The 24,615-nt window shown below is 39.2% G+C and overlaps 1 protein-coding gene across 4 annotated transcripts; it reads right to left on the reverse strand.

The window, feature by feature from the left end:
* Window positions 1-6,372: 6,372 nt before the first annotated feature.
* On the reverse strand, window positions 6,373-24,340 carry traf3 (TNF receptor-associated factor 3). Of its 4 annotated transcripts, none has more exons than XR_008396990.1 (13): window positions 24,001-24,340; window positions 18,001-18,218; window positions 16,118-16,169; window positions 15,915-16,019; window positions 15,439-15,597; window positions 14,952-15,032; window positions 14,722-14,796; window positions 13,735-13,827; window positions 12,496-12,636; window positions 12,033-12,210; window positions 11,113-11,706; window positions 9,729-10,052; window positions 6,373-8,838 (listed from the first exon to the last, which is right to left on the reverse strand). XR_008396990.1 is itself a non-coding variant. In XM_017476927.3 (13 exons), the coding sequence occupies exons 3-12, from the start codon at window positions 18,213-18,215 to the stop codon at window positions 11,135-11,137; spliced, it is 1,671 nt and encodes a 556-aa protein (XP_017332416.1). In that variant the 5' UTR covers window positions 18,216-18,218; window positions 23,206-23,420; window positions 24,001-24,340; the 3' UTR covers window positions 6,373-10,052; window positions 11,113-11,134. The 4 variants fall into 4 exon arrangements, 3 of the variants coding, with proteins under 3 accessions (XP_017332416.1, XP_017332414.1, XP_017332417.1); XM_017476927.3 differs by adding an exon at window positions 23,206-23,420 and having other exon boundaries at window positions 6,373-10,052; XM_017476925.3 differs by having other exon boundaries at window positions 6,373-10,052.
* Window positions 24,341-24,615: the final 275 nt, after the last annotated feature.

The following is a 24,615-nucleotide window of genomic DNA, read 5'->3' on the forward strand; positions in this document are numbered from 1 at the left end:
AGCACACATTTTCTGTGTTAAGTCAATTAGAGTAGCTAATTCATTTCCATAAGAGGTCGTTTCAAAATAATAACTAAGAGACAGATTTATTTCAGCCTTTATTTACTATATCAGCTTTTCAGTGGGTGCAGTAAAGTTTACATACACTTATTATGGGTGGCATTGCCTTTAATTGCTTGAACTCTACTTGAGTCAGACATTTGGTGTAGCCTTCCATAAGCTTGTCACAATACTTTGCTGTAATGTTTGCCAGTTCCTCCTGACAGAACCGGTGTAACTCAGTCAGGTTTGTGGACCTCCTTGCTCAGACAGGCTTTTTTCAATTCATGTGATACAAATCAGGGTTTTGTGATGGCCACATCAATACTTTAACTTGGTTGTCTTTAATCCATTTTGTTACAACTTTGGAGGTATCCTTAGGGTCATTGTTCTGTTGGAAGACCCAGTTGCAACTGAGTTTAAACTTTTCTGACTTGAGGTGTTGTTGCCATCTATTTTCTGAAGTGCACCAGTCCCTTTTAGTAAAACACCACCACAACATGATTCTACCACCACCATGCCTTACAGATGAGATAGTGTTCTTCATAATAAAAGGCTGACCCCTTTTCCTCCATACATCGTGGTGATCATTACAGCCAAACAGTTCAGATGGTTTTGTTTCATCTGACCAGAGAACACTCTGAAAGGCTGGTGATCACCTGCAAACTCCAGTCTGGCTTTTTTTTATGCCTCTCTTATTAGGGGCTTCTTTTTTGTGTGTGTAAGGCTGTGGTAATGTAGGACTCTCTTTATTGTGGATTTACATACTTTGGTATCTAACACCAATTCCTTTGTTGTTGTCTTGGGGTTTAGTTGAACCTTTCAGACCAAAGTTCATTCGTCCATGTGAGTTGGTTTGTGCCACATTCCTGAACGATGCAGTGTCTGTGTGGTCCCAAGATTTTTATATTTGTATATTGTTTGTACAGATTCTTGTGGCACCTTCAGTTGTTTGGAAACTGCTCTTAAGGAGCAACCGGATTTGTGGAGGTCCAGACATGGATTTTGCCATGGTATGAAGGGAAAACAGGCAGTGTCTCTAAAGGTAAGTCCTTTTACAGCCACAGGTGCACTCCCAATTAACTCCTAATTATGACAAGTTGCCAATCAGAAGTTTATAAATGTCATTATAACAAATTAAATAAGCTGAAATAAATCTCTCGCTTTTTTCCTCAACTGAATATATCAGTATACACATGTGATGCTGTACATCCATGATCAGTTCACTGGCCAAATACCACAAGGAAGACAGTTTTTTTTTTTTAAGGTTTCACTTCCTTGTGCTGCTAAGAGCATGGTGAGATAAATCTTGGACTCCAATTTTTGGGGCATTATTTATTTTGCAACAAAAAACAAATCTTATATTTTACTGTTGCAACTTTAAAATCACTTATTTAAGGTATAAAAAGTTAAACAGGATGAATTAACACATCTATCCCTAAAGGGGTAAGCATAACCCTTTATTTCATTACCCCTAAAGGGGTAAGCATATAAACAAATATAGAAGTGAAAACCAATTCACAACCACACCACAAAGAGGAGAAGAATAACTGTTGGAAAAAAGATTCAGTAGCAGCAGTAGTACTACTAGTAGTATCAGTAATATAAATAGCAGTAGTAATAGTAGTAGTATTAGTGATGGTGGTCATAGTAGTAGTAGTAGCAGTAGTAGTAATAGAAGAAGCAGTAGTAATATTAGTAGTATTAGTGGTGGTGGTGATGGTGGTAGTAGAAGTAGTAGTAGCAGTAGTATTAGTAGTATTATTGGTGGTGGTGATGATAGTAGTAGTAGTAGTCGTAGTATTAGTGGTAGTGGTGATGGTAATAGTAGTAATAGTAGTAGTATTAGTGGTGGTGGTGGTGATGGTAGTAGTAGTAATAGTAGTAGTAGTAGTACTTGTAGTGGTGGTGGTGGTGGTGGTGGTGATGGTAGTAGTAGTAGTATTGGTGGTGATGGTAGTAGTAGTATTAGTAGTAGTAGTTGTAGTGGTGGTGGTGATGATGATAGTAGCAGTAGTAGTAGTAGTAGTAGTAGTAGTAGTAGTAGTAGTATTGGTGGTGATGGTAGTAGTAGTATTAGTAGTAGTTGTTGTAGTGGTGGTGGTGATGATGATACTAGCAGTAGTAGTAGTAGCAGTAGTATTAGTGGTGGTGGTGATGGTGGTGGTGGTAGTAGTAGTAGTAGCAGTAATAGAAGTAGCAGTAGTAGTAGTAGTATTAGTGGTGGTGGTGGTGATGGTGGTAGTAGTAGTAGTAGTTTTGGTGGTGATGGTAGTAGTAGTATTAGTAGTAGTAGTTGTAGTGGTGGTGGTGATGATGATAGTAGCAGTAGTAGTAGTAGTAGTAGTAGTAGTAGTATTGGTGGTGATGGTAGTAGTAGTATTAGTAGTAGTCGTTGTAGTGGTGGTGGTGATGATGATAGTAGCAGTAGTAGTAGTAGTAGTAGCAGTAGTATTAGTGGTGGTGGTGATGGTGGTGGTGGTAGTAGTAGTAGTAGCAGTAATAGAAGTAGCAGTAGTAGTAGTAGTATTAGTGGTGGTGGTGGTGATGGTGGTAGTCGTAGTAGTAGTATTGGTGGTGATGGTAGTAGTAGTATTAGTAGTAGTAGTTGTAGTGGTGGTGGTGATGATGATAGTAGCAGTAGTAGTAGTAGTAGTAGTAGTAGTATTGGTGGTGATGGTAGTAGTAGTATTAGTAGTAGTCGTTGTAGTGGTGGTGGTGATGATGATAGTAGCAGTAGTAGTAGTAGTAGTAGCAGTAGTATTAGTGGTGGTGGTGGTGGTGGTGGTGGTAGTAGTAGTAGTAGCAGTAATACAAGTAGCAGTAGCAGTAGTAGTAGTAGTAGTAGTAGTATTAGTGGTGGTGGTGATGGTGGTAGTAGTAGTAGTAGTTGCAGAAGTAGAAGCAGCAGCAGCACTTTATTACATTACAACTTTTTATAATTATATAATAGTTGTAAACCTAATAATAACTATAATAATAAAAAGACATGTAAAAACATTTTTAAAAAACATAAAGATGAAAACATTGGCTCTTTCTCTGGCTCTTTTAAGAAAAAAATCATACAGTGCATCCGGAAAGTATTCACAGCGCTTCACTTTTCCCACATTGTGGTATGTTACAGCCTTATTCCAAAATGGATTAAATTCATTATTTTCCTCAAAATTCTACAAACAATACCCCATAATGACAACGTGAAAGAAGTTTGTTTGAAATCTTTGCAAATTTATTAAAAATAAAAAACAAAAAAAAGCACATGTACATAAGTATTCAAAGCCTTTGCCATGACACTCAAAATTGAGCTCAGGTGCATCCTGTTTCCACTGATCATCCTTGAGATGTTTCTACAACTTGATTGGAGTCCACCTGTGGTAAATTCAGCTGATTGGACATGATTTGGAAAGGCAGACACCTGTCTATATAAGGTCCCCTTTTTTAGTTTTTTATTTTTAATAAATTTGCAAAGATTTCAAATAAACTTCTTTCACGTTGTCATTATGGGGTATTGTTTGTAGAATGTTGAGGAAAATAATGAATTTAATCCATTTTTGAATAAGACTGTAACATAACAAAATGTGGGAAAAGTGAAGCGCTGTGAATACTTTCCGTATGCACTGTAACTCTCTTTAGTTTTTATGGCTCTGCCAGCTGAAAAAGTTCCTGACCTCTGTCCTAAGGCCTGTATTTCATGCAGAAATCTACAAGTGTAACATGTAAACGACATTAAACACAGATAAAAAAAAATTAAAATAATAAAAAAAAGACACTTGAATGATGACTATCAAAAGTTTTAAAGCCCTAGTATACGAGCAGATCAGCACAGCCAAGGAGAAGTTAGAAGGTATTATGTGGTAGGTTTACTTATTTTGTACATCCCATGTCAAATACTTGTGTATTTTTGTTATACAATGACTGAACCTTAAAACGGCTCTCTGTTGCACATAGGACTAGTGCAGTACATATAGGGTATAAAAGTCATTAGGCTACATTGGAAGTTGAAGACTTGTACATTGAGGAAAGCACTGTGTAAGTAAGTAAGTAAGTAAGTCTTCTTCACGTTGAGAGGTTGTGGGCCACTGCCACCGTGTGGACAGAAAGGGAAAGCAGGAAAATCAACAAGACCCATTTATTCATATTCTGCAGTAGGTCTTAAAACAGCCGTATCTTCTTTCCCTTTTCAGTTCTGTGAATGGTCGATATTTCTATTTTAGGTCTTGAGATAGCTGCTTTCCACTGACTCGTAATTTGACTGCTTGGGAGTTTGAGCCTAGTGGAATTTTCTCATGCCTGAAATAAGACTCAAAGCAGTCTTTTCCTGCATGGTCCTTCTTTGTGGAGAGCTCAAATTAGTCAATTTTAAGCTAAATTAGATTTTTTTGTATCCTCCAAAACAAAAAAATTACAGAGTCATGAGACATTTTTCTCAAATGCAACATTAGCTGACTACCAAAAACACAGCAAATACCACTGATATATATGTTCACAGTTTCTTCTCAAAAAGACAAAACACAGGTTTAGCCAAAGAAAAAGAAAAAAAAAAAAGATTGTTAAATATATGTGTGCCACAATTATTGGCACCCTTTTAGTCAATATTTTGTGCTACCTCCCTTTGTCAAGATAACAGCTCTGAGTCTTCTCCTATAATGCCTGATGAGATTGGAGAATAAATGGCAAGGGATCTGAGACCATTCCTCCATACAGAATCTCTCCAGATCCTTCAAATTTCGAGGTCCATGCTGGTGGACTCTCCTCTTCAGTTCACCCCGCAGGTTTTCTAGGGGTTTTAGTCAGGGAACTGGGATGGCCATGGCAGGACCTTGATTTTGTGGTCAGTAAACCATTTTTGTGTTGATTTTGATGTATGTTTTGGATCATTGTCCTGCTGGAAGATCCAACCACGGCCCATTTTAATCTTTCTGCTGGAGGCAGTCAGGGTTTCATTTAATATCTGTTGATATTTGACAGAGTCCATGATGCCATGTAGCCTAACAAAATGTCCAGGTCCTCTGGCAGAAAAACAGCCCCAAAACGTTAAAGAGCCACCACCATATTTAACCGTGGGCATGAGGTACTTTTCCATACAGCTACTTCTCTCAGTGTGTGCCAAAACCACCTCTGGTGTTTATTGCCAAAAAGCTCTATTTTGTTTCATCTGACCACAGAACCTGATCCCATTTGAAATTCCAAGTGTCTGGCAAACTGAAGATGCTCAACTTAGAGTAGTCTTTTTTCTTGAAACCCTTCCAAACAACTTGTGATTGGATTATGGACTACAAAACTTCGGATTGTAGTTTTGGAGACTTTCATACCCCAAGACGCAACTACCTCCTGCAATTCTCCAGCTGTGATCCGTGGAGATTTTTTGGCCACTCGAACCATCCCCTTCACAGTGCGCTGAGAAAATACAGACACATGTTCAATTCCAGGTTGTTTCATAACATTTCCAGTTGACTGGAACTTCTTCATTATTGCCCTGATAGTGGAAAAGGGCATTTTCAACGCTTTTGCTATTTTCTTATAACCACTTCCCATTTTGTGAAGCTCAACAACCTTTTGCCACACATCACAGCTGTATTCCTTGGCTTTACCCATTCTTATGAATGACTAAGGGAATTTGGCCTGTGTGTTACCTCATATTTATACCCCTGTAAAACAGGAAGTCATGGTTGAACAATTTCCTGTTCCTAGTCACACAGGTGTATGGAAAAAAATATATAAGTATACTGATATATACACACTTCCAATATATTTTTCTCATGTGAATTCATAGGAATGCCAATAATTGTTGCACACCTATATTTATTGATAGTAGTATATTTGTGAATTTTTTTTGTCAAAAGATCAAAAGGTTAAACAGTAAAGACAATTTTTCACAGCCTTCTTTGCTCGTATTTACCAAGGGTGCCAGTATTAGTGGAGGTCACTGTGTGTGGACATCATACCGAACAACAGTGACTACAAACTAAATAACATCAAATAACTGCAAACAAATAACATGGATTTATTTTCATTGGTGTATTTGAATAAATGGTTGTAAATTTCTGCAAAATGACAATTTTTATAAACAAACGTGAAGAAATAATAATTAAAAATACTTATTTTTTTTGCTCAAAGAGCAACACACTTTTTGGTAGTACATCGGATGTATTGATTTTCCAACAGGGGGAGTTCATGTCATCTAAAACACACAGTAACGTGACTGAAGAGACTGCAGAATGGAGGGGGGTCAAAGTGCAGTGACGCTGACAGTGACAACTGCAATGAGGAACGAGTTGAGTCCAGTTCTGTTTCAGGGACTGAGGAAGCGAGTAGGTGAGGTGTACACAATTACTGCCAACGACAGCAGAATGCCAGAAACAGACGGGGGATTTTACAGTGAAGCCTGACGGTGAAGAATCCACATAATTCATGTGACATCGTCAGGATGTTGTACAAAGGTGGAGTGAAAAAGAGTGTGCTGTGATCCATAACACGTAGAAGAAAGAACAAAGGAAGGTATATTCGAATTTGTGCATTTTCTATGTGAATTTATGGGCGAACTGCTTTTGGGGGAGTTCACAGCAAGAAATAAGAGAAGAATAACCCACGCCTTAGTGCCAATATCTACCGCTGTCACAGGACTTAAAGCGCCATCAAAGCCTGAACAGATTCATAAGTGTTTCTATTAATTGTTCTCTCCTTAAGTGTTGTTGCTTTCCGGATCTTTCAATAAAACAGAAATGCCTTGTTTTAATAGAAAGAGGATTAAGCCTCAGAAATTTGAACGTTTTGCAATGAAATTGAAATGTTTGTTTTTTTAAAAGAAGGAGTTCAAAATTCTTTGCAGTTAAATATTTATGTAATATGTTACAGCTAAAAGTTAATGAACGACACAAAGATGATTAAAAACACGGTCTGTATTTTATAATCAGTGTTGTTCTACTTTTGTTTGACTTGCATTGTGTCCACATATGTGGACAGTTGAATACCTTTTTAATAAAAGTGATTTTAAGGTAAAAATGAAAATATGAAATATCATATGACTGTCTATGCAGAACTGAGTAATAAACTTCATTTAAAAAAAAAAAAAGCCTCATTTATGAATGAAAGGGTTAATAAGGCACATGCAAATACAGGATGCATTAATATTAATGATAAATGCTGACTTGTAGGCCATGTTATGGATCTCAAGGAGAAAATATTATGAACATGAAATTTCCAGTTTTTTTTTTTTTTTTTTGTTTTTTTTTTAAATCTGTAAAAAAAAGAGGGTTTTAATTCGTTTTACACAAACCCTAAGCCGAACCTGTGGATTAACTTGAGGCAAGTTAAATTAACCTTAATTCACAAATGACAACAAAAGAATATGGTAAAATGTTTGTGTGTTTTTTTTTTTTAATATTCATATACATTTGCATTACATATACAAAAACCATAGTTGTGCAAATCCTAGAAGGGTGATCTGGTTTACTGTCAATGTCTCGACCAGCATAGCTGTAGTCTTAAAGACTAGTATTACAAACCGTGTTAACAAAAGAACAATATATTCTGATGCACAGCATCCATCAATATTTAACATTACAAAAAATAATGTGTCAGAATAGTAAACACATTCTGAAGATTAAACTCCGTTATGTTGGTTTTACATGCATCATTTTTTATTTTTATTTTTTAGTTATATTTATTTATTTACTTTTAGCCCAATGTGTTTTGTGGATTCCTTTCATCTTCATGCTTTACAGCGCAGGTCCATTACCAGTGAACCAATAAAGAAAGTTCTACCAGCATACGCACAAAACACATTCTATACATTGTTCTTCGCTATATGAATGCTTCGATACGTGATACTGACAAGTTGGTTTTTTTGTTTTTTTTTAACGAAAACACCAAACATCACTGAATACAGTGAAATACACATTATCTTTATTTCGCTGAATATAAAAGCTGAACTGCCAGAACAACAGCCTGCAATACAGAAACTGGGCCTCATTTATCAAGCTGGATACGAACAAATCTATTCATAAAATTGTTCATAGGAACATTTACATCATAAATGTGCTATTCAGGAAAATCCAGTTAGTGAAGAAGAAAAAAAAGGATCCAACGAAAGCTCCAGAGTTTGTTTAAATTTACATATAAGGACTCAATAAGGTGAATTATTATCGCCAATTATACGATTTGAAGCCAATCATTTGATGAGTTACTGAGATATTATACACGGTCGAGTTTAAAATCGCGTAATTATATTAATCAATTTCAATTACACACAAATTTATTGAAAAGTGTTGAAACGCACTTCATATTAATGACTTGAAAGAAAGCGATCCAAAACAATCCGTAAATTAAGACGAATAACACTAGCCGTTCAGTTAAGAAAAAAAGAAATAGCAACCTATAAAGGGAGAAAGAGATAGTGTGTGTCTATGGTAGCTAAAGTATTGCAATGACAGAACTGCGGTACAGGAAGTTTTAGCACACTTTTCACTTAGGAGTAGAGATGCACCGATGTATCGGCCGATACAGATTACTGATTATTATTGTAAAGGTAATTTTTCACGCTAGCGGGCATCGTCCGATAGTTTAAAAACATCTGATGATCAGGGCCGATTATATCCTGTCAATCAAAAGAGGGCGGGAAAACACATCGATTTGGTGCTGTGAGTAAAGATGATGTCTCTTGTGTGGAATGACGACAAAACTGCAGTTTGTAAGCTCTGCACTGCTAAAACCGGACGCTGCAGCAGTGAAGCGGGAGTTTTGCGTTGAGACCTTTTTTTTTTTTTTGCCGCACTGCTCCCGCTGAATTAAAGCGCCAGTACACTGTTGAAAAATTTAAATGAAGATGAGTTGAGGAAAAAAAAGTATATATGGCACAGAAAAATATATTTGTAGAGTAGTATATTTCATATTCAATTAATGTTAATACATGAAAAAGTTTATATTATATGTTACCAGTTTGATGTTAATGATGAAGTAGAAATGCTTTTGTTTGTGGTGAGTGAATGTGAGACTAACAGGAGGTTTTTTAGAATTCAGTCAATGTTAATATGAATTAATAACATTCAATAAGTTCAGAAATCTTACTTTAATCTTCAGGATTTAGTTCATGTGTTAATGTTAATTAGAGTAATGTGTTTTTTGTTTATGAGACCAGTTACTGTGAAACAACTTGTTGAAATGGAGAGAATAAAGTTTTTATATGCATTTCCTTCAGAATTGTGGATTTAATTAGTATTATTTTATAAGAAGGTATAAAAGGCAGAACTATCGGTATCGGCCGATATCACTCTGAATAATCGGGTACCGGTATCGGCTGAGAAATTTAGGATCGGTGCATCTCTACTAATTAACTACGAACTACTCTTTCATCATTTAGTTATTTTCAGCCGTTTAATTTTTTTTTGTGGGCATCACTAAATGCAAAACAGCGGACTGGCATTTATAAACAAACAGGCTGGAGTATGAAGAAAAGTATTTAGCAAAAATAATCTTACAGGAATTTTTAGTTTTGTTTTGGCTTATGAAAACATTTACACATTACTTTACTAAAAGATTGATAAATGAGGCCCACTCATTAAATTTGTCAGATTTAATTATTTATTTAGGAAAAAAAAAAAATTGAATTTTTAGTGAAATATTTATTTCTTTTTAAGCTAATATCCTAAAAACAGTAACATGTAGGTTAAAGAGAACAAATAGGTCCCTCTTACTTTTCTCTGGCTGAAAGGCAGCGCTGCATGTTGGCACCTTTACCATCACGGACAATTACATACTTTCGTTTGCTTTGAGGTGAAAACCCTTCGCTCTTTCTGCTCCATCTTGAACACTGTGGCTATCTGAGACCTCCCCTACCCTGGTCATGATCCAAAGGAGAGCACAATCTGTCTCTCAAGAAACTGTGCCTACACCGTCTCAGGAGAACCAGCCTGAGACTCTCGGCACACTCTTGTGTTTGGTTGATTCTCCTCATCGGTTCCTGCTCTGTTTTTCCCAATCCTGTGATCTCGTAACATCCATGATGAGCACCGGGCCCTCTGGCATGATAGAAAAATCTGTTATAAAAATGTTACAATGCTACAATGCTAATGGTAGAAGTTGGGAGGAAAAAACAAACAAACTCATTCAATAAAAACTACACTGGATAAAAGCCTCCCGAATTAATAACTGATTTCTTGTGTGTGTGTTTGTGGGTGTGTATGTGTGTGTGTGTGTGTGTGTGTGTGTGTGTGTGTGTGTACACTGCTATTCAAAAGTTTTTTGGTTCATCATCGGGGAATGAGCTGAAAATCAAACGATATTAATGTGTATAATTGAAATGAGATGTGTTCACTTTTAACTGATACTAGTAGAGCATTTCCCTGAATTCCTGATTTCACTGGGAACAAGCTAGATCGAATTAGAAAAGGTTTCAATGTTGATAACTAAATGTATGTTGTCGCACACAACACTAGCACCATCTCGAGTCGGAAATATGAGCTAAACGAGCTTCCCCTTCGAATGCACTGGTCTTTTATAAAGCACTTCTTTAAGAAGGAAAGTTGCTTGCAAAGACCAAAGGTTGTGTTTGTAGAATTGTCAGATCCCAGAGGGGCTTAATAAAAGGAGTTATAAAAGCACTGACTCCGGATAATAACGATGATACTTTAAAAAACGTTTCATGCTATGATTATATCACAACACTGATATAGTACCGTCGTATTACCCTGCCGTTATGCCGTCATTTAAAATGATGCCACGTGATTTTAAAAATGTAAGCACATATGGGCAAAAATTTCCTTTCGTTTTCTTTAGAGTACTGCCGTTTTAAGTGGAGATGATGCAGTGAATACATTTTACAGTCCGGAATTAGGAACCTAACTGCGGTACAATGTTGTAGTGTCAAAGGTTTTAAGATTTTTCTGAATCACCCTGTATTTATGCTACGGTTGCATTTATATTTCTTTTTTTTTTTAGTGCTAGACCTTCAGGAGTGTTCAAACCTGATTTTGGACCTGAAGTGACAGTATAAGGGGTGTAATACAGAGCAATAAACTATTTATTTAAAATATTTAGCACTTTGAGTTTCAGTGACATGAAAATGACAGTGGTACTGACCAATGGGATAATTGTCCCGGTGTCATGGGTCAGGCAGGTCTGAGGTGTCCACTGTGACTTTGATGAAGATGGTGTCATCTTTAATGTAGGTGCCATTCTCCAGCACGGTCTGGGCGACAAAGAGTGGACAGCCCGAGGCAATGTTCATCTCCCCCGTGGGCCGCCGGAAGCTGCTGCTGTTTGGGTCAGGCTTGAAGGCGTCACCCAGGTGCTTGCGTGTAGGACCCTGGTCCATCAGCATGAGTGTCACTTTTTGGCGGAAAGGCCACGGCAGCAGAGCATCATACTCACCACGCATCACTACGAAGAAGAGCGACAGGTGCGTGCCCTTTCCCATGCCGTCACCATTCAGGTAAACACGTGCGCACATCTTGTAGCCAAAATAGCCCGTGTAGAACGGCTGGCTGTAAAGCGACAATGTTTTAGAAGCCACTGCCTCTTGCTTGCGCCGTTTGTAGTCACGAATCTTCCAAATAAGAGTTCCGTTGAAGCTGGCCGTCTCCAGCACCTGCAGCTTAAGGTCCATGTCAGCCAAACGAATGTCATGCACGCTGAGCAGCTCGTCATGCCGCGACATCTGGGTCTCTAATGAGGCTGGAATCGGAACAGAACAACGTAAACTGTTTATCAAATCTTTTTTTTTTTTAATTAAAAAAATCTAATTATACAAAAGTACTGTACTGTTTATTTAGAAACTTATTCATATGCATTCATATTTGGACATTCCTTAAGATCACAAGATTAGAAGTAAAATTAGCACATTTTCACATTCACATCCTGATTCACATCAGGAGAGTTTTCCCGAATAAGGAACGGAAATGTGTGACGTCTATATGATATGGACTTGTGTCATTAGGTTGTTTAGTTAGTTTGCTACATACAGATCAGTCATGAAGCAGATATGCAAAGGTGACACTCACTCATCGAGTGGGAACCAGAACCGGTTCGGACAGAGTCGAGTGATGCTACCACAGAGCGCATGCTCTCCACGGCGTCCCTCAGAGCCTCCACTTCATCACGCATGGACCTCAGTGGCCGCAGTTCCCTCAGCTCGATCTCCACCTCCAGCAGCTTCTCGGAGTGCGTGCTCAGTAGCTTCTACGTGCACATCACAATTTTTGTCACACTTTACCTTGATTATATTTCGTCATTCTTCGCCAATATAAGTGAAATAAAGCCGTACTGTAATTTACTGAGTGCAGTAACAATTGAAAAGCATCCCATTAATTGCTCCAAACCACATAACATCATAAATTCACAGCAGTCATTTATTTTGATGGCCTTCTGGGTTCATAGCTGTATTAGGGAAAGTCCCATTCAAGGCGTGGTATGTAAAACAAGTATCAGGTGACAATTGCGGAGCAAGCAAGACAGGTTTCTCACCTGCGTGCTGGACAGTTTCTGTTCCATTTGTCGGTATTTCTCCCTCATGTCCTTATACTGCTCCTCCACTTCTGTAAGACGACTGCTCAGACTCGGGAGAACCTTGTAGCGTTCCAACAGCTCATTTTTGACATCCTCCACCTATACGTACAAATATTTGTGAATAAGACAAGGAATAAGACAAGCAAAAACTCTAACATCTACGGTGTTTCCCACAGGTTGGAAATTTACTTGTGGTGGTGGTGGGTGGCGAGGTGTGTGACGGTACGGGTTCAGTAATGAACCAGTCAAAGCAAGCTTTATGAATAAACTATTTACTGCAAACTTCTCAAAATAACTAACTATCTATATGTCAGCATAAATAACTATTAAGAAATAAATAACTATGTATTAAAATACATTTTCAAAATATATTAAAGAACAAAACAGACTGATTTTTGATGAACATGTCAAAATAAACAACTTTTTACATTATGGAATACATTTTTAAATGTGCCTATTTGCACAGTTCACATGGCTTAAGGAAGATTTCATTTTCCTTGGCTTGGGGAAATAAATAAATAAATAAATAAAATTCTCCAATGCCTGTCTGTAGGTGTATGGTTATTGATAAGTGTGTTATCAGGACTTAGTTGGACGATGGACAATACAATTATAAACAAAGTGTCTGCTCCATGACTGTCCGCAGCAGCCGAGTTTAGCAGTCAGACTGATCAGAGCTGTGCAACCCTGCCATGAGCACAAAGCCGTTACTAGGACAAAGGAGGGACATCTCTCTTCATTCAGAGCGCGAGCAGCAGTGGTCGAGTGAGCTAGACAGCGAATGAAGAGAGCGAGCGGTGTTAGGGAGAAAGCCGGTGAATGGGAGATATAAAAAACACACACAAAAGTTGGTTGGGGTGGGGCGGGTCGAAGGTCCGCTGGTTTGTGTCCATTATGAACTGACAATTGCGCGTCTTGGTTGAAAAGGAAAACTGGAATTCGGATTTTATCTACATGGGCACGCCGCCCAAGTAGAGCCTATGTATGGGGAAACACTGATCTACATGTCTTGACGTGATTCTGAAATTGTTTTTTGTATTGCCAATTATACCTGAGACACTGTTATTTTAGATGAGCAATTATTCAGTGTTATACAAGAGTCTCATTTAAAGTATTCTAATTTATTATGCTCCTACTGTTATTACACATAAATCTAGCCTCTTTTAATATAGCTATAAAACAGCAAAGCTTCCCTACCTTGGCCTCTAGTGTACTGCTTCTGGCCACCATCATTCGCAAGTGTTCTGCAGCAAAGCTTGACTCGTGCTCCCTCATTTCCTGGTTCAGACCCTGCAATTTAAAATATATATATATATATATATATATATATATATATATATATATATATATATATATAAAAAACATACATACATACATACATATACACACACACAAGCTTTTTTCAAACAAACATTTAATCATCTTTGAAACAGTGCCTACTAATGAAGTTGATATACTTGAACAAAACCAGAAGGAAAATTTGCTTTTTCAATGTAATATTCTTCTGTGGAAAAAGTAAGTACACCATTAGTAAGTACACCATTAGCCATATTCAATGATTTAAATATGAATTCTACATCATATCCAAGAGTGCTTGAAGATAATGTGAGGTCATCTGTCCGAAAGCTGAACCGAAAGTGGACCTTTCAACAGGATAATGATCCCACGCACATTATATTTTTTTTGGGGGGGGGGATTTTGCAAAACGCCTACAAGAAGTGATTTCTGCTAGCATCTGAGGTCAAGGGTGTACTTATTTTTTCCACAGAGGAATATCACATCTATTGATACTTCTATTGAATAAATGAATGAAAAAGCTAATTTTCCTTTTTGTTCGAGTACATCAACTTTATTAATAGGCACTGTTTCAAAGATGATCACATGTTTGCCTCCCGAATACATTAAAAAAAAAAAAAAAAAAAAAAAAACACCCTACAATTTCCATGGAGTGTACTTATTTTTCCTCCATAACTGAATATAGTCTTTTTGATTATATTGTGTTCTTATACCTTTATGCCTTCATCATTCATACAGAACTAAAAACTTATCAATATTAATTATATATTAATTAGCAGCATGGCTACCCTACTAATTATATAATAAGAAAAGTTACAGTTAAGAGTACAGAGTTTTTATGGTCTAATACAGCTTTTATTGTCTCATATAAGCAACAGAAGTCATCACCTTGTAGGTGCAGCCAAAACGAAAGAAGGAGCACGTGACTTGAGCCTTTGGACAGTCTTGCTGGTGAATGGACAGCTAGAAGAGGAAAAATAAAGAATGAAAATTGAAGACAAATTCACTTCACTGTCTACTGTAAAAACGCTGCTAGTACAGAACTAGACATAAATAAATTCACTAGACATTAAAGCAGATTAAGCACATAATTCAGAATGACAAGACTTCATTCTTACCTCACTTCTTACAATGGATGAAAATGAACAATGATTAGGGCATGCTACTGGAAATGCAGGACAAACTGTTTCTTTGTGTTTCTAGATGAGAGAGTAACAAACAGAAACAGAAAACCAGCAGTGTTAGTAATTTTTCTAATCATAAGATAAGACCAAAAATGCTTCACCTAGACTTCCTAGGACTTCCCACAACCCTATTATAAGTAGTACAGTAACTACTTCCACAATTTTTATAGAACACTATGACCAGCATTCTCTGAATGTCTTACAGGAGATTCCCCTAAAGTTCCCAGGACCTAAAGTGAAACCAAAACTTCAGGGGACATTTTTTTTTGGCAGTAAGGGAAATATTAAATACAGAGGACGTACAAAGCAATGAACTACACTTTAGAATTAATTTACCATAAAAACAAACAAAAAAACCATCATGAATCCACATAGATAAATGATAATGAGCTCTGACTGAGTTAAGTAGCCTTAAAGGTACCTTTAGATCCGTTAAGGCCATTTTGTGTTTGCAGAATTCGCAGGTGGCCTCACGGTATTTGCATTTGTGGTTCAAGTGTTCAGGCATGTCCTTCCTCATTATCTTCTCTTTACACAATGGACAGGGCACCTCAAAGTACTCACACATGTTCAAATGGTCCTGATGGTCCAAAGAGGGAGACAAGAGATGTAGAAGGGAATAAAGGAGAAGACATCGATTAATTCGGGTGAGGACTGTGAGAAAGTCATTAGTTCTACCTTACTGAGACTAATACTGTAAAGAGCATGTATTATAGTGTTAACATTCATGATTTCAAGAGTCATTATCCTGAATGTACAGTTTGATGTGAATGGCAGCTGTTTTATTATAGAACGATTAAATCAAAAATCAGTCTGTATTATTGTGTGTTAAAATGGTATTTGTAAATAATATAGCAATATCGTTCTGAACAAGCAATATAATGCAAGGAAACTTACCGTAACCTGCTGTAAACTCATTTGTTCTTTACATCCGTTTTTCGCACTGCGGCAGTAGACTTTCAACGTCATAATCTCTCTATGGCAGCAAACATCGCGAAATATCTGACCATAAAGCAAGAAAGAGTTTGCCGTTACACTACTCTCACCCTATAAACACATATTTGCATTCAGGAAAAGCTTAATAATGGGGAGGGGCTTACTTTCTCTTGAGATAATGGCTCCATATCAGCTGGGCACACCGGATTTGGTTTACTGAAAGAATAAACAAGGTGCGTGAGATCTCATGCAGTAACCACTGTTTCAAGCCTAAGACTCCTTCAGAGGTCAGGTGAATATGAAATAAATATTTTAAAGGAAATAAAAACGCGGTGACAGTGTTCAGTTGATTAGTTTCAGATGATGGGCTTCTTCTTTTCTTTTTTTTTTTTCCCTGTACAAATGGAAGGCATGCATGGGGCAAATTGGGTCAGTGTCTCAGATCAGGTACTGATAGACTCTCCACTATCTCTGGCTTCAGGATCGCCTCTGCCTGCTAACAGCCAATTTTATTTATTTATGGATCACTAATAGGACTTGTATTATAGTTACAGATATTAGCTTGGGATTTATTTTCTATTTATATGAACCGATACAACATACAAGTTAATAAAAGAAGTGCATATTTATGATATAATCATGACTGAGTCAGTGTAACATTTCTTTTGAGACCATGGCTGACTATTTGTAAATATTTCACTAACTCTCCCTCTAGGGTTACTGTATTTTTTAATGAATTTATGGCAGTCTGTAATCATCTGTAAGATCTTGTCCCACCATAAAGCTCACTTATACTCCAAGTGCCTTGGTAACGCACCAAAACTCAAGTGCTGGCTGAAAGCTCTTCCTAAAGTACTTACACAAAATTTAAAAAACACCAAGCACATTTTGTGGTCAATACCTTTCAACTTTAGTCATATTTTTCACCCGATTTACTGTTTTTGCTGCAAATTCCCTCCAGCGTATGTTGGTGTTCCCCTACCACATGACATAGCCATATTTCGATGCATAGTTCTCGCCTGGTTTCCCCCTGAAGCTAAGCAGGATTTAGTATGAGTATGCCAGTATCGACCTCCAGAGGAAAAGTAAGGTTGTTACTGGAAGTGGTATTAGTGAAGCCAGCAGGAGGCGCTCACCCTGTGGTCTGTGTGTGTCCTAATGCCCCAGTGTTCTGATGGGAACACTACACCGTAAAAACAGCACAGTCTTACAGATGAGATGTTAAACAGAGGTCCTGACTCTCTGTGGTCATTAAAAAAAAATCCCAGGACACTTCTCCTAAAAGAGTAGGGGTATAACTCAGGAGTTCTGGCTAAATTTCCCCCAGTGGCACTTCTCCATCACTGCCCCCTGATAATCCCCACACCTGTGTGGTGGGCGTTCTGGCGCACTATGGCTGCCGTCGCATCATCCAGGTGGAAGCTACACACTGGTGGTGTTTGAGGAGATTTCTGACGTACAATATAAAGCTTTGGGTGCCTAGAAAAGCGTTATATAAATGAATTATTATTATGACTGCTACCAATCTGGGAGTGGAAGGGGTACCCTGCCTCTGAGCCACATGAGGTTTCTGCATCTTGAACTGCTGCATGTATACATACATCACAGAGCAGCTGAATGTGCTTAGCACTAGGGAACAATTTGGCCAAATTTGTGTTTACATGAACAGACAAATGCTCTAGACTGGCCAGGGGCAACTATGAAAACAGAATTAGGTCACCAGTTGGAAGCCCCGTGTTGAGTTCTTTGTAGCTTAAATGGCTTTTCAAACATCAAAATGATAATTCCCCATCAATGTTCTGAATAATATGTTTTGAAGTGTTGATATGCAAGCTTCAGGTTGAGTCTATTCTTGTTTAATAAACAAGCATCTTTAATTCAACAGACTAACAGAAGCATTAGATTTTTTATAGTCTTATTACTGATCAGAAAATGGATCACCAGCCTCAGGACATTTTTTCTCCCTTCATGATAATAACCTGATAATGTTATAGTGATGAAGACATGTAGTAATGACTGCAAGTTAAAAAAAAAAAAGTGTCCCAACCTAAGCAGCTGGGGAATGCAGCTCTCGCAGAAGCGGTGTCCGCACTCAGTCTGCCGAGGATTACACAACACCATGCGACAGTACTCGCAGCAATACTTGGGCTCGGGAGGCATGACGAAGTGGTCCTGAAAACCACCACGCAGCGGGAGGAAGGACTGCTGCTGCTGCAGAGCAATCTGCTGCTCCCGCCCGTCCACACGGCGCGGCAAGGACATGACCTGCAAAAGGCGACAAAACACAAATGGACACGTTACCTCCATGAACAAGTTTCTTGTACAGGTGAATACTAATTAGTCATACACGTGGCTACATGGAAAAGGTATTAAATCATCATCTCTGCAACCAAATAAGAGTTGCTGTAAATGCACATAGTTCACTACATCTTCAATGGGAAGACTTGTTTTGGATTCTGTCACTGAACCCTAGGGATGATGAGCTCAACCTCTTGAACTTCAGGAACTTTCCAAAAACGTCACGCTTCAACACTATCACAGCAGTCATGTTTTGGCTGCTACCTGGAAAGTTTAGAAAGTCACTCGCTGATCTACGTGTCTGATTAATGAGCAATTATTTCAGCCTGCTGGAAAAGCACCAGAGACTTACACCATGTCCGAGAGCGCCCGGGTGCGATATTCAAAAAAAAGATTGATTTTCCGGCTTTATCGGTTGACGCCTCTCGGATTTTCAGTTCTTCGGATGGCAGGAACTAAAAGCTGAGTCTCGTAGCTTCAGAAAAGCGTTTGAGATGGATTGCAAGATATTCAAATGAAAATAAATAAATAAATAAATCCCAGAGAGAAAAGAGAGTGCTTAGAGAAGATAGTGCCTCAATACAGACAACAATCACAGTCAGCTGCCTTCTCAAGGGCATAGTGTCACTACACGGGCTAATCAAATGCATTTATAATGTAAAGGGGTAAAATATTCTTGGTGCTATTTCCCCCTGCATGTGAAAAAAATGACTACATTTTCATATAGAATAAAGGACCTGTAGAAATAGCTTCAGGTAACATGTATCCAATCAAATTGACATGTTGGTAATAACTCCATCCCATCTTACTGTCCTCGACATGGAGACACTCAGGGAAGCACTCTCTTCCATCATCTCCAGCCAAAGCCAAACTTGAAGCAAGCACCTTCTTCGCACCGGTGGCGTTCGAGTGAAACCCGTCCGCTCTCAACAAGTCGTACACCCCTAAAACTGTAGCTGTTTTTACAGCTTGTTATTATTTTTGCACATGTCTGTTGGACTCCTGCGACAATTTATGCAAAAAAAAAAAAAAAAAAAAAAAAAAAAAAAAGGATTTCCTTTTATTTGCATTGTCTGTCTGCAAATGTAATTTAGCATAGAACGTATATCGGAGTTACTATTTATACGTTTAGGTCTTCCTCAAGACGGTTATTCGTTCAGGGTTCGTGTTGGATGGATCAGAGCGGTTTAACGTCGTTAAAAATGGCGTACGAGTCGTGAAATAGGTTTTGAATCTATCTGCCGTATTCTGCTACTCAAACAGATGCGCTGCCAGACTACAAGCGGATTATTCCAGGAACAGGAGGTGTTATTATGTGCTCGATAAATGTGAACTAGGGAGGGAAATAATCAGCAGCTAATTTGTTTAACACGTTCGTGTACCGGGAATTTACACGAGCTGAGCGCAGGTCTGTCAGCTTCCTTACAATTACGAGCTAGCGATCGCTCGAGGGTGTTTATTTAACATTTAGCTCATTGTGTCTGATGTTTTCATCCAACGTGGATACAGCGGAGCGGTCGAGGTTAAGGGCCTTCCTGGGATTTGATCTCACGCGACCTCGGATCGGTAGCCTGATGCCTTAACCACAGCACTTTAATATTCAAAGCAACTTTAGGAAAGGAGAATGTGCAATCAGCTCCATCTCGAGCATGGTTTCTTGTGTGTTACTGTTGCTCTTTTTCCCTCTATACTAAAAAAAAAAAAATCCATATGGGTCAGTTGTCAATAATCACCTACATGACCTGAATTTGTGGAAGAATTTTGTGGATTCCTACCTCCGAGTTTGTTTTGTCTGAGAAGTTATAAGCACATAGATCTTGTTATGTTAACTAGAATTATAAAAAGAATTGGCACTGTGCCTCTCTCAGTCTCTTGCATCTATTATAATCTCTACGGATTCAACTCAGGTAGGGTTTGATTATTAGCTGATGAGTCAGATGTCAAAGCGCACACACACACACACACAGAGAAACGTGCAGAATTCCGTTGTCCCCTAGGCCATACTGTAACATGGATAACACTGAAGCACTGGGACACAAACAGAACTGGCGTGTGTTGCAGATTATGTCGAGGTCTACAAGACATTGGTGTTTCTCTCGTACACACACAGAGAATCTACTCAGACACAGTGTACAGCTCAGCGGACAGAGAATATACCGTCATCTCCTGCTCCGTTTTCAAACAGCGTAAACGCTGGCCTTGTCAAGAGCTCCTGACCAGCAGCTCACAGCCTGGGAAACCCCGTCATAACAGGCATAACTCTGGCAGGAATATCATCACACTGGAGCCAAGTACCTCACTGAACCAAGCACAGAAGACGGTCCCAGCAGTGCCACACAGCCTGACATGAAATTCCTTCTACAGACACTGCCATGGTTATATAAAATCAAGCAAGAGTATAAGAGCACAAATCTGCGCAAAAAAAAAAAAAAAAAGAAGCCTGAGAAGAAGGAAAAAACCGACCATCGTGTAGATCATATCCTGACGTGCTAGGAAGCTTGTCTTTCAGTCTTGTGGAAACTGAGGACGTGCTCAAACGTCTTGGATTGAAGAAGTTTTCAAATGATTTGCGAATAATGCAAAAAGTGAGCTGTACGTATGAGAAAAGTCTGAACGAGCTCGATCGCGTTCTATCGTTAGGCTTCAGTAAGCGCTGTAACCGGGTCAGGGTCGTGGCCGATCCAGAACAACGGGCACGGGGCAGGAATATGCCAGTCCATCCAGAGAACCCAGAGGAAAGCCATGCGGGCACTGGGAGAGCATGCAAAACTCAACACACACACACACACACACACACACACACACACACACACACACATACACACAGTATCCCGAATTCAGGATCAAACCGAAAAGCCTGGAGTTGTGAGGCAGCACCATGCTGCTCTGTGTTCGTCGTTACTGTACTAACAATTTACACAAACACAAAGAGTAATACGAAGATAATTACTTCTTTACCCTACGGATGGCACTTCATGACCAACATGAAGCCAGATCAGATTCCCTCCCTAGAATATAAAAGCCGTTATTACAGGTTTGTCAAACTGAAATAAATCATTAAGGAGACAGAGCTTCTGACAAACCTATTCTGGTAGTACATACACAACGACTTTCTAATAAGTAACGTCACGACTAATGTCTTTTTTAAAACCTAAAAGAAACGACAAAACATACAAATCACTCCATCGGTGTGAATGTAAGAGGAAGAGAAGCTTTACAACTGAACGGGTTTCTGCAGAATCTCCGTTACACGCTGCAATGTCTTTATAACGTTTGGTCACTCGGGTAAGCAGGCATGTATTTCACAATGCCAGTGTCTACAACGTGTATACAAGCTACATGGGGGATGATCAAAAGAACTCTGATGTAAGTATGGCGCACGTAGCACCTCCCAAACACCCAAGCGCAGAGCTGCGGTGTGACCCAAGCGTATGAGACTGCTGTGTCATAACAAGATGCTTAATCATCTGTTGAGAGCGAGTAGGAACTTACAGAGAAACACGAGCCTGAAACATGAATATGAAACATGATAACGAAATGATCTGCCGGATGCAATCGTCTTCATATAATACATATCTCTAAATATATATCTTTCTACGCTATTAGTATTAATATTAGTACGCCGTCGCACCCACCATATGTTCAAGTGTCAAGGTTACTGAGAAACTTGGTTTTAATTTCGCTTCTGTTCGACGTATTTGCATCTCTCAGTCATACTGGAGGGGGGTTTTTTCAGTTTTTTTTTTTTTGTTTTTTTTAAATCAAATCTTGAGTGATGCAAATACTGCCCCTGAAAAAGAGGACCGTCAAGAGGACCTTAAGCCTTAATTCATCATCATCATCATCATCATCACCTGACAGAAACGAAGTAACAGTCAAAACCCTCCCATGAAAGGCAACGTATATCGGCTGACCAATATGTGTACTTCTCTAGGAGCTTCCAGGAATATTTAAGGGGCTTTTCAGTTTGCTGCCTCATTCCTCGCCGTCACTGATGACAACACACACGCAAGAAAAAGCAGCATGTAAGCAATTCATCCTACAGACAGAGAAATCTCATAGCTAAAAACATAATAATAATTCACTATTCTACTATTATATAAGAAATAAACCAGACTCATTACTCTCACTCGGAGAACTGTTAGAGGATATATCTGCCTGAACTAAGTGTTTATAAGCCCTTTCTCCCAAGGTTTTTTTTTTTTTTTTTAAATCAAGAAACTCCACAGAACAACAAAGATTAAAGCTCGGATACTTCAGCGGTCTATATTTACATTTCACTTCATTCATATTTAAAAACGACCAAATCTACTCCTAGAAGCACAACGTGAGTTCTGTGACTCGCCCGACACACAGCTGAAACAAAACAGAGTGTGTGACTTGCCTCAAAACGACAGAAAGCAAAAAAAAATCTCAGGTGCAAAGAGACCACATCTGCCGTCTCAGCCAAAAGCGCCACATCCGAGTCTGACCGAACTGAACACCAGAAAGAGCTGGCGGTGAAGTGTGAAACTCAATCCACCCAGAGTGTAAGTTCAGGGCTGAATGGCGTCCAGGTAAAGGAGGCTTTTCTTTGAACGTGCCTGCACTGCCGGAGAAATCATAGCAAAAATGAAACAAACGTCTATAAAGGGGAATATCAGACTATTCTCGTCTGACCTTTCGACAGAGGAAGAGATCGGGCGGTACTCACACTGTTAACGGGAACAAACGGTCAGGTTTAAATGCCGACAAATGATGATTTGTGTATAAAAAAAAAAAAAAATTAAAAAAAGGTGGTGAGGTGCAACAAAAAAACAAAACAAACAAACAAAAAACAACTTCACGTGCCAAGACGAAGGTACATGCGTTCAGCTCCTATGCTGACACCAGGTCCCAAAAGAGTGTGTGTGTGTGTGTGTGTGTGTGTGTGTGTGTGTGTGTGTGTGTAGTGAAGCATGTCAAGGGACCTTACCGTGTTTATTCTGAGAGTTCAACAGATGTCAGATTCAAATGGCCCAGGCTGCGAAGTGAGAAAGCGCACCCTGTGATCAAAAGCAACCCCAACATCCTCCCAAAGACTGACTGACAATGCCTCAGCACAAACTGCCAATCCAACAGAGAGCTAAACTCGGCTGTGTGTCATCACGGTTTTTCCATCACTAGTTTACAGGCCTGAACCAGACTTTCCTAGGTCAGAAAAGAAAAACACAATACAGCACTATGATGATGATGATGATGATGATGGAGGAGGAGACAGGTTTTCCATGCACCGTGCCCATCCCTGGTGAAGGCGAATCTATTAAGAAGCAGAGTTCGGAGTAAAAGTATAAAATCTTCAGGTCTGTGATGGATGGGTGGAGGGGTGGAGGTACACTTGTCATCCATGAGCCAGGAAACTGTCCAAATATGTATTGAGCTGATGTTAGTGAAGAGCTGACTGACTGACTGGAAGCACCACTTCACCACTAGGTTTAGGTTAGGTGTTTTGGACTAGATGTTCTGTTAGATTGTTTATTTATTTAATTATTTAAACCACTAAATTATTATTATTATTATTTTAAATCGAACCTCTTCAAATGATATTTAGCTAAGAAGGCCTTTTATAAAAGAGGCAACTTTTGGGTGCTAGCCACATAGCTTTGTGGTTAAATGAGCCCATAGCTCCTTTGGGCTTGTCTTGACACAGGTTGTTGCTAACTAACAAGCCAAGCTTCTCGACGTGGAAAGCTAGCTGGACTCACAAACCCCAACATTCACAAACACTCACATGAATCAGTTATGGACGTCGTCCGACACTGCAGCACTGTTTTCTGCCTCGGAACAATGTAAGAGCCGGAGCCTCGGCGGCTTGTCCACTTCATGAACGCTCCCAGAGACCGCGGACGTCTCTACCGTTCAGAGGAATCCGTCCTCGCGGGTTCTCACACAGGCAGCGGCCGCAGACACACCGAACATTCTCATGGTCGGATGTCCAGTTTGGAGAGACGGGGGGAAAAAAGTGCGTAATTCGGCTCGAGGAGAAGCGAAAAAATCCACCAGCGTTGAAGCCTTGTGCTCTGTTGATTTCAATTCGACTAACTGGAAAGCCCCTCGCTCCGACTTCCTCAGGAAATCCCCGTCAAAAAAAAAAAAAAAAAAAAAGCGTAGTAAAAGGACGCCATTGAAGTGGGCGCGTGGCCGCGAGAGGGCGCTGTGCGCACGCGCAAACCTCGTTGGCATTTTAAACCGGGAGAGCGATCTGATTGGACGAAGCTGCAGAGTCTGAAGCTCGGTTCATCAGCGTCTCACGCGCCCTGTTTCCCAGTCAGTGTGTAGCCGGGGCGGGGGGTTGGTGGAATGAACGGCACAATTCAGATGTTCAAAATAGTTTAATGTTGGTCTA

This window comes from Ictalurus punctatus, chromosome 9 (assembly GCF_001660625.3).
Source record: "Ictalurus punctatus breed USDA103 chromosome 9, Coco_2.0, whole genome shotgun sequence".
Lineage (NCBI taxonomy): Eukaryota > Metazoa > Chordata > Actinopteri > Siluriformes > Ictaluridae > Ictalurus > Ictalurus punctatus.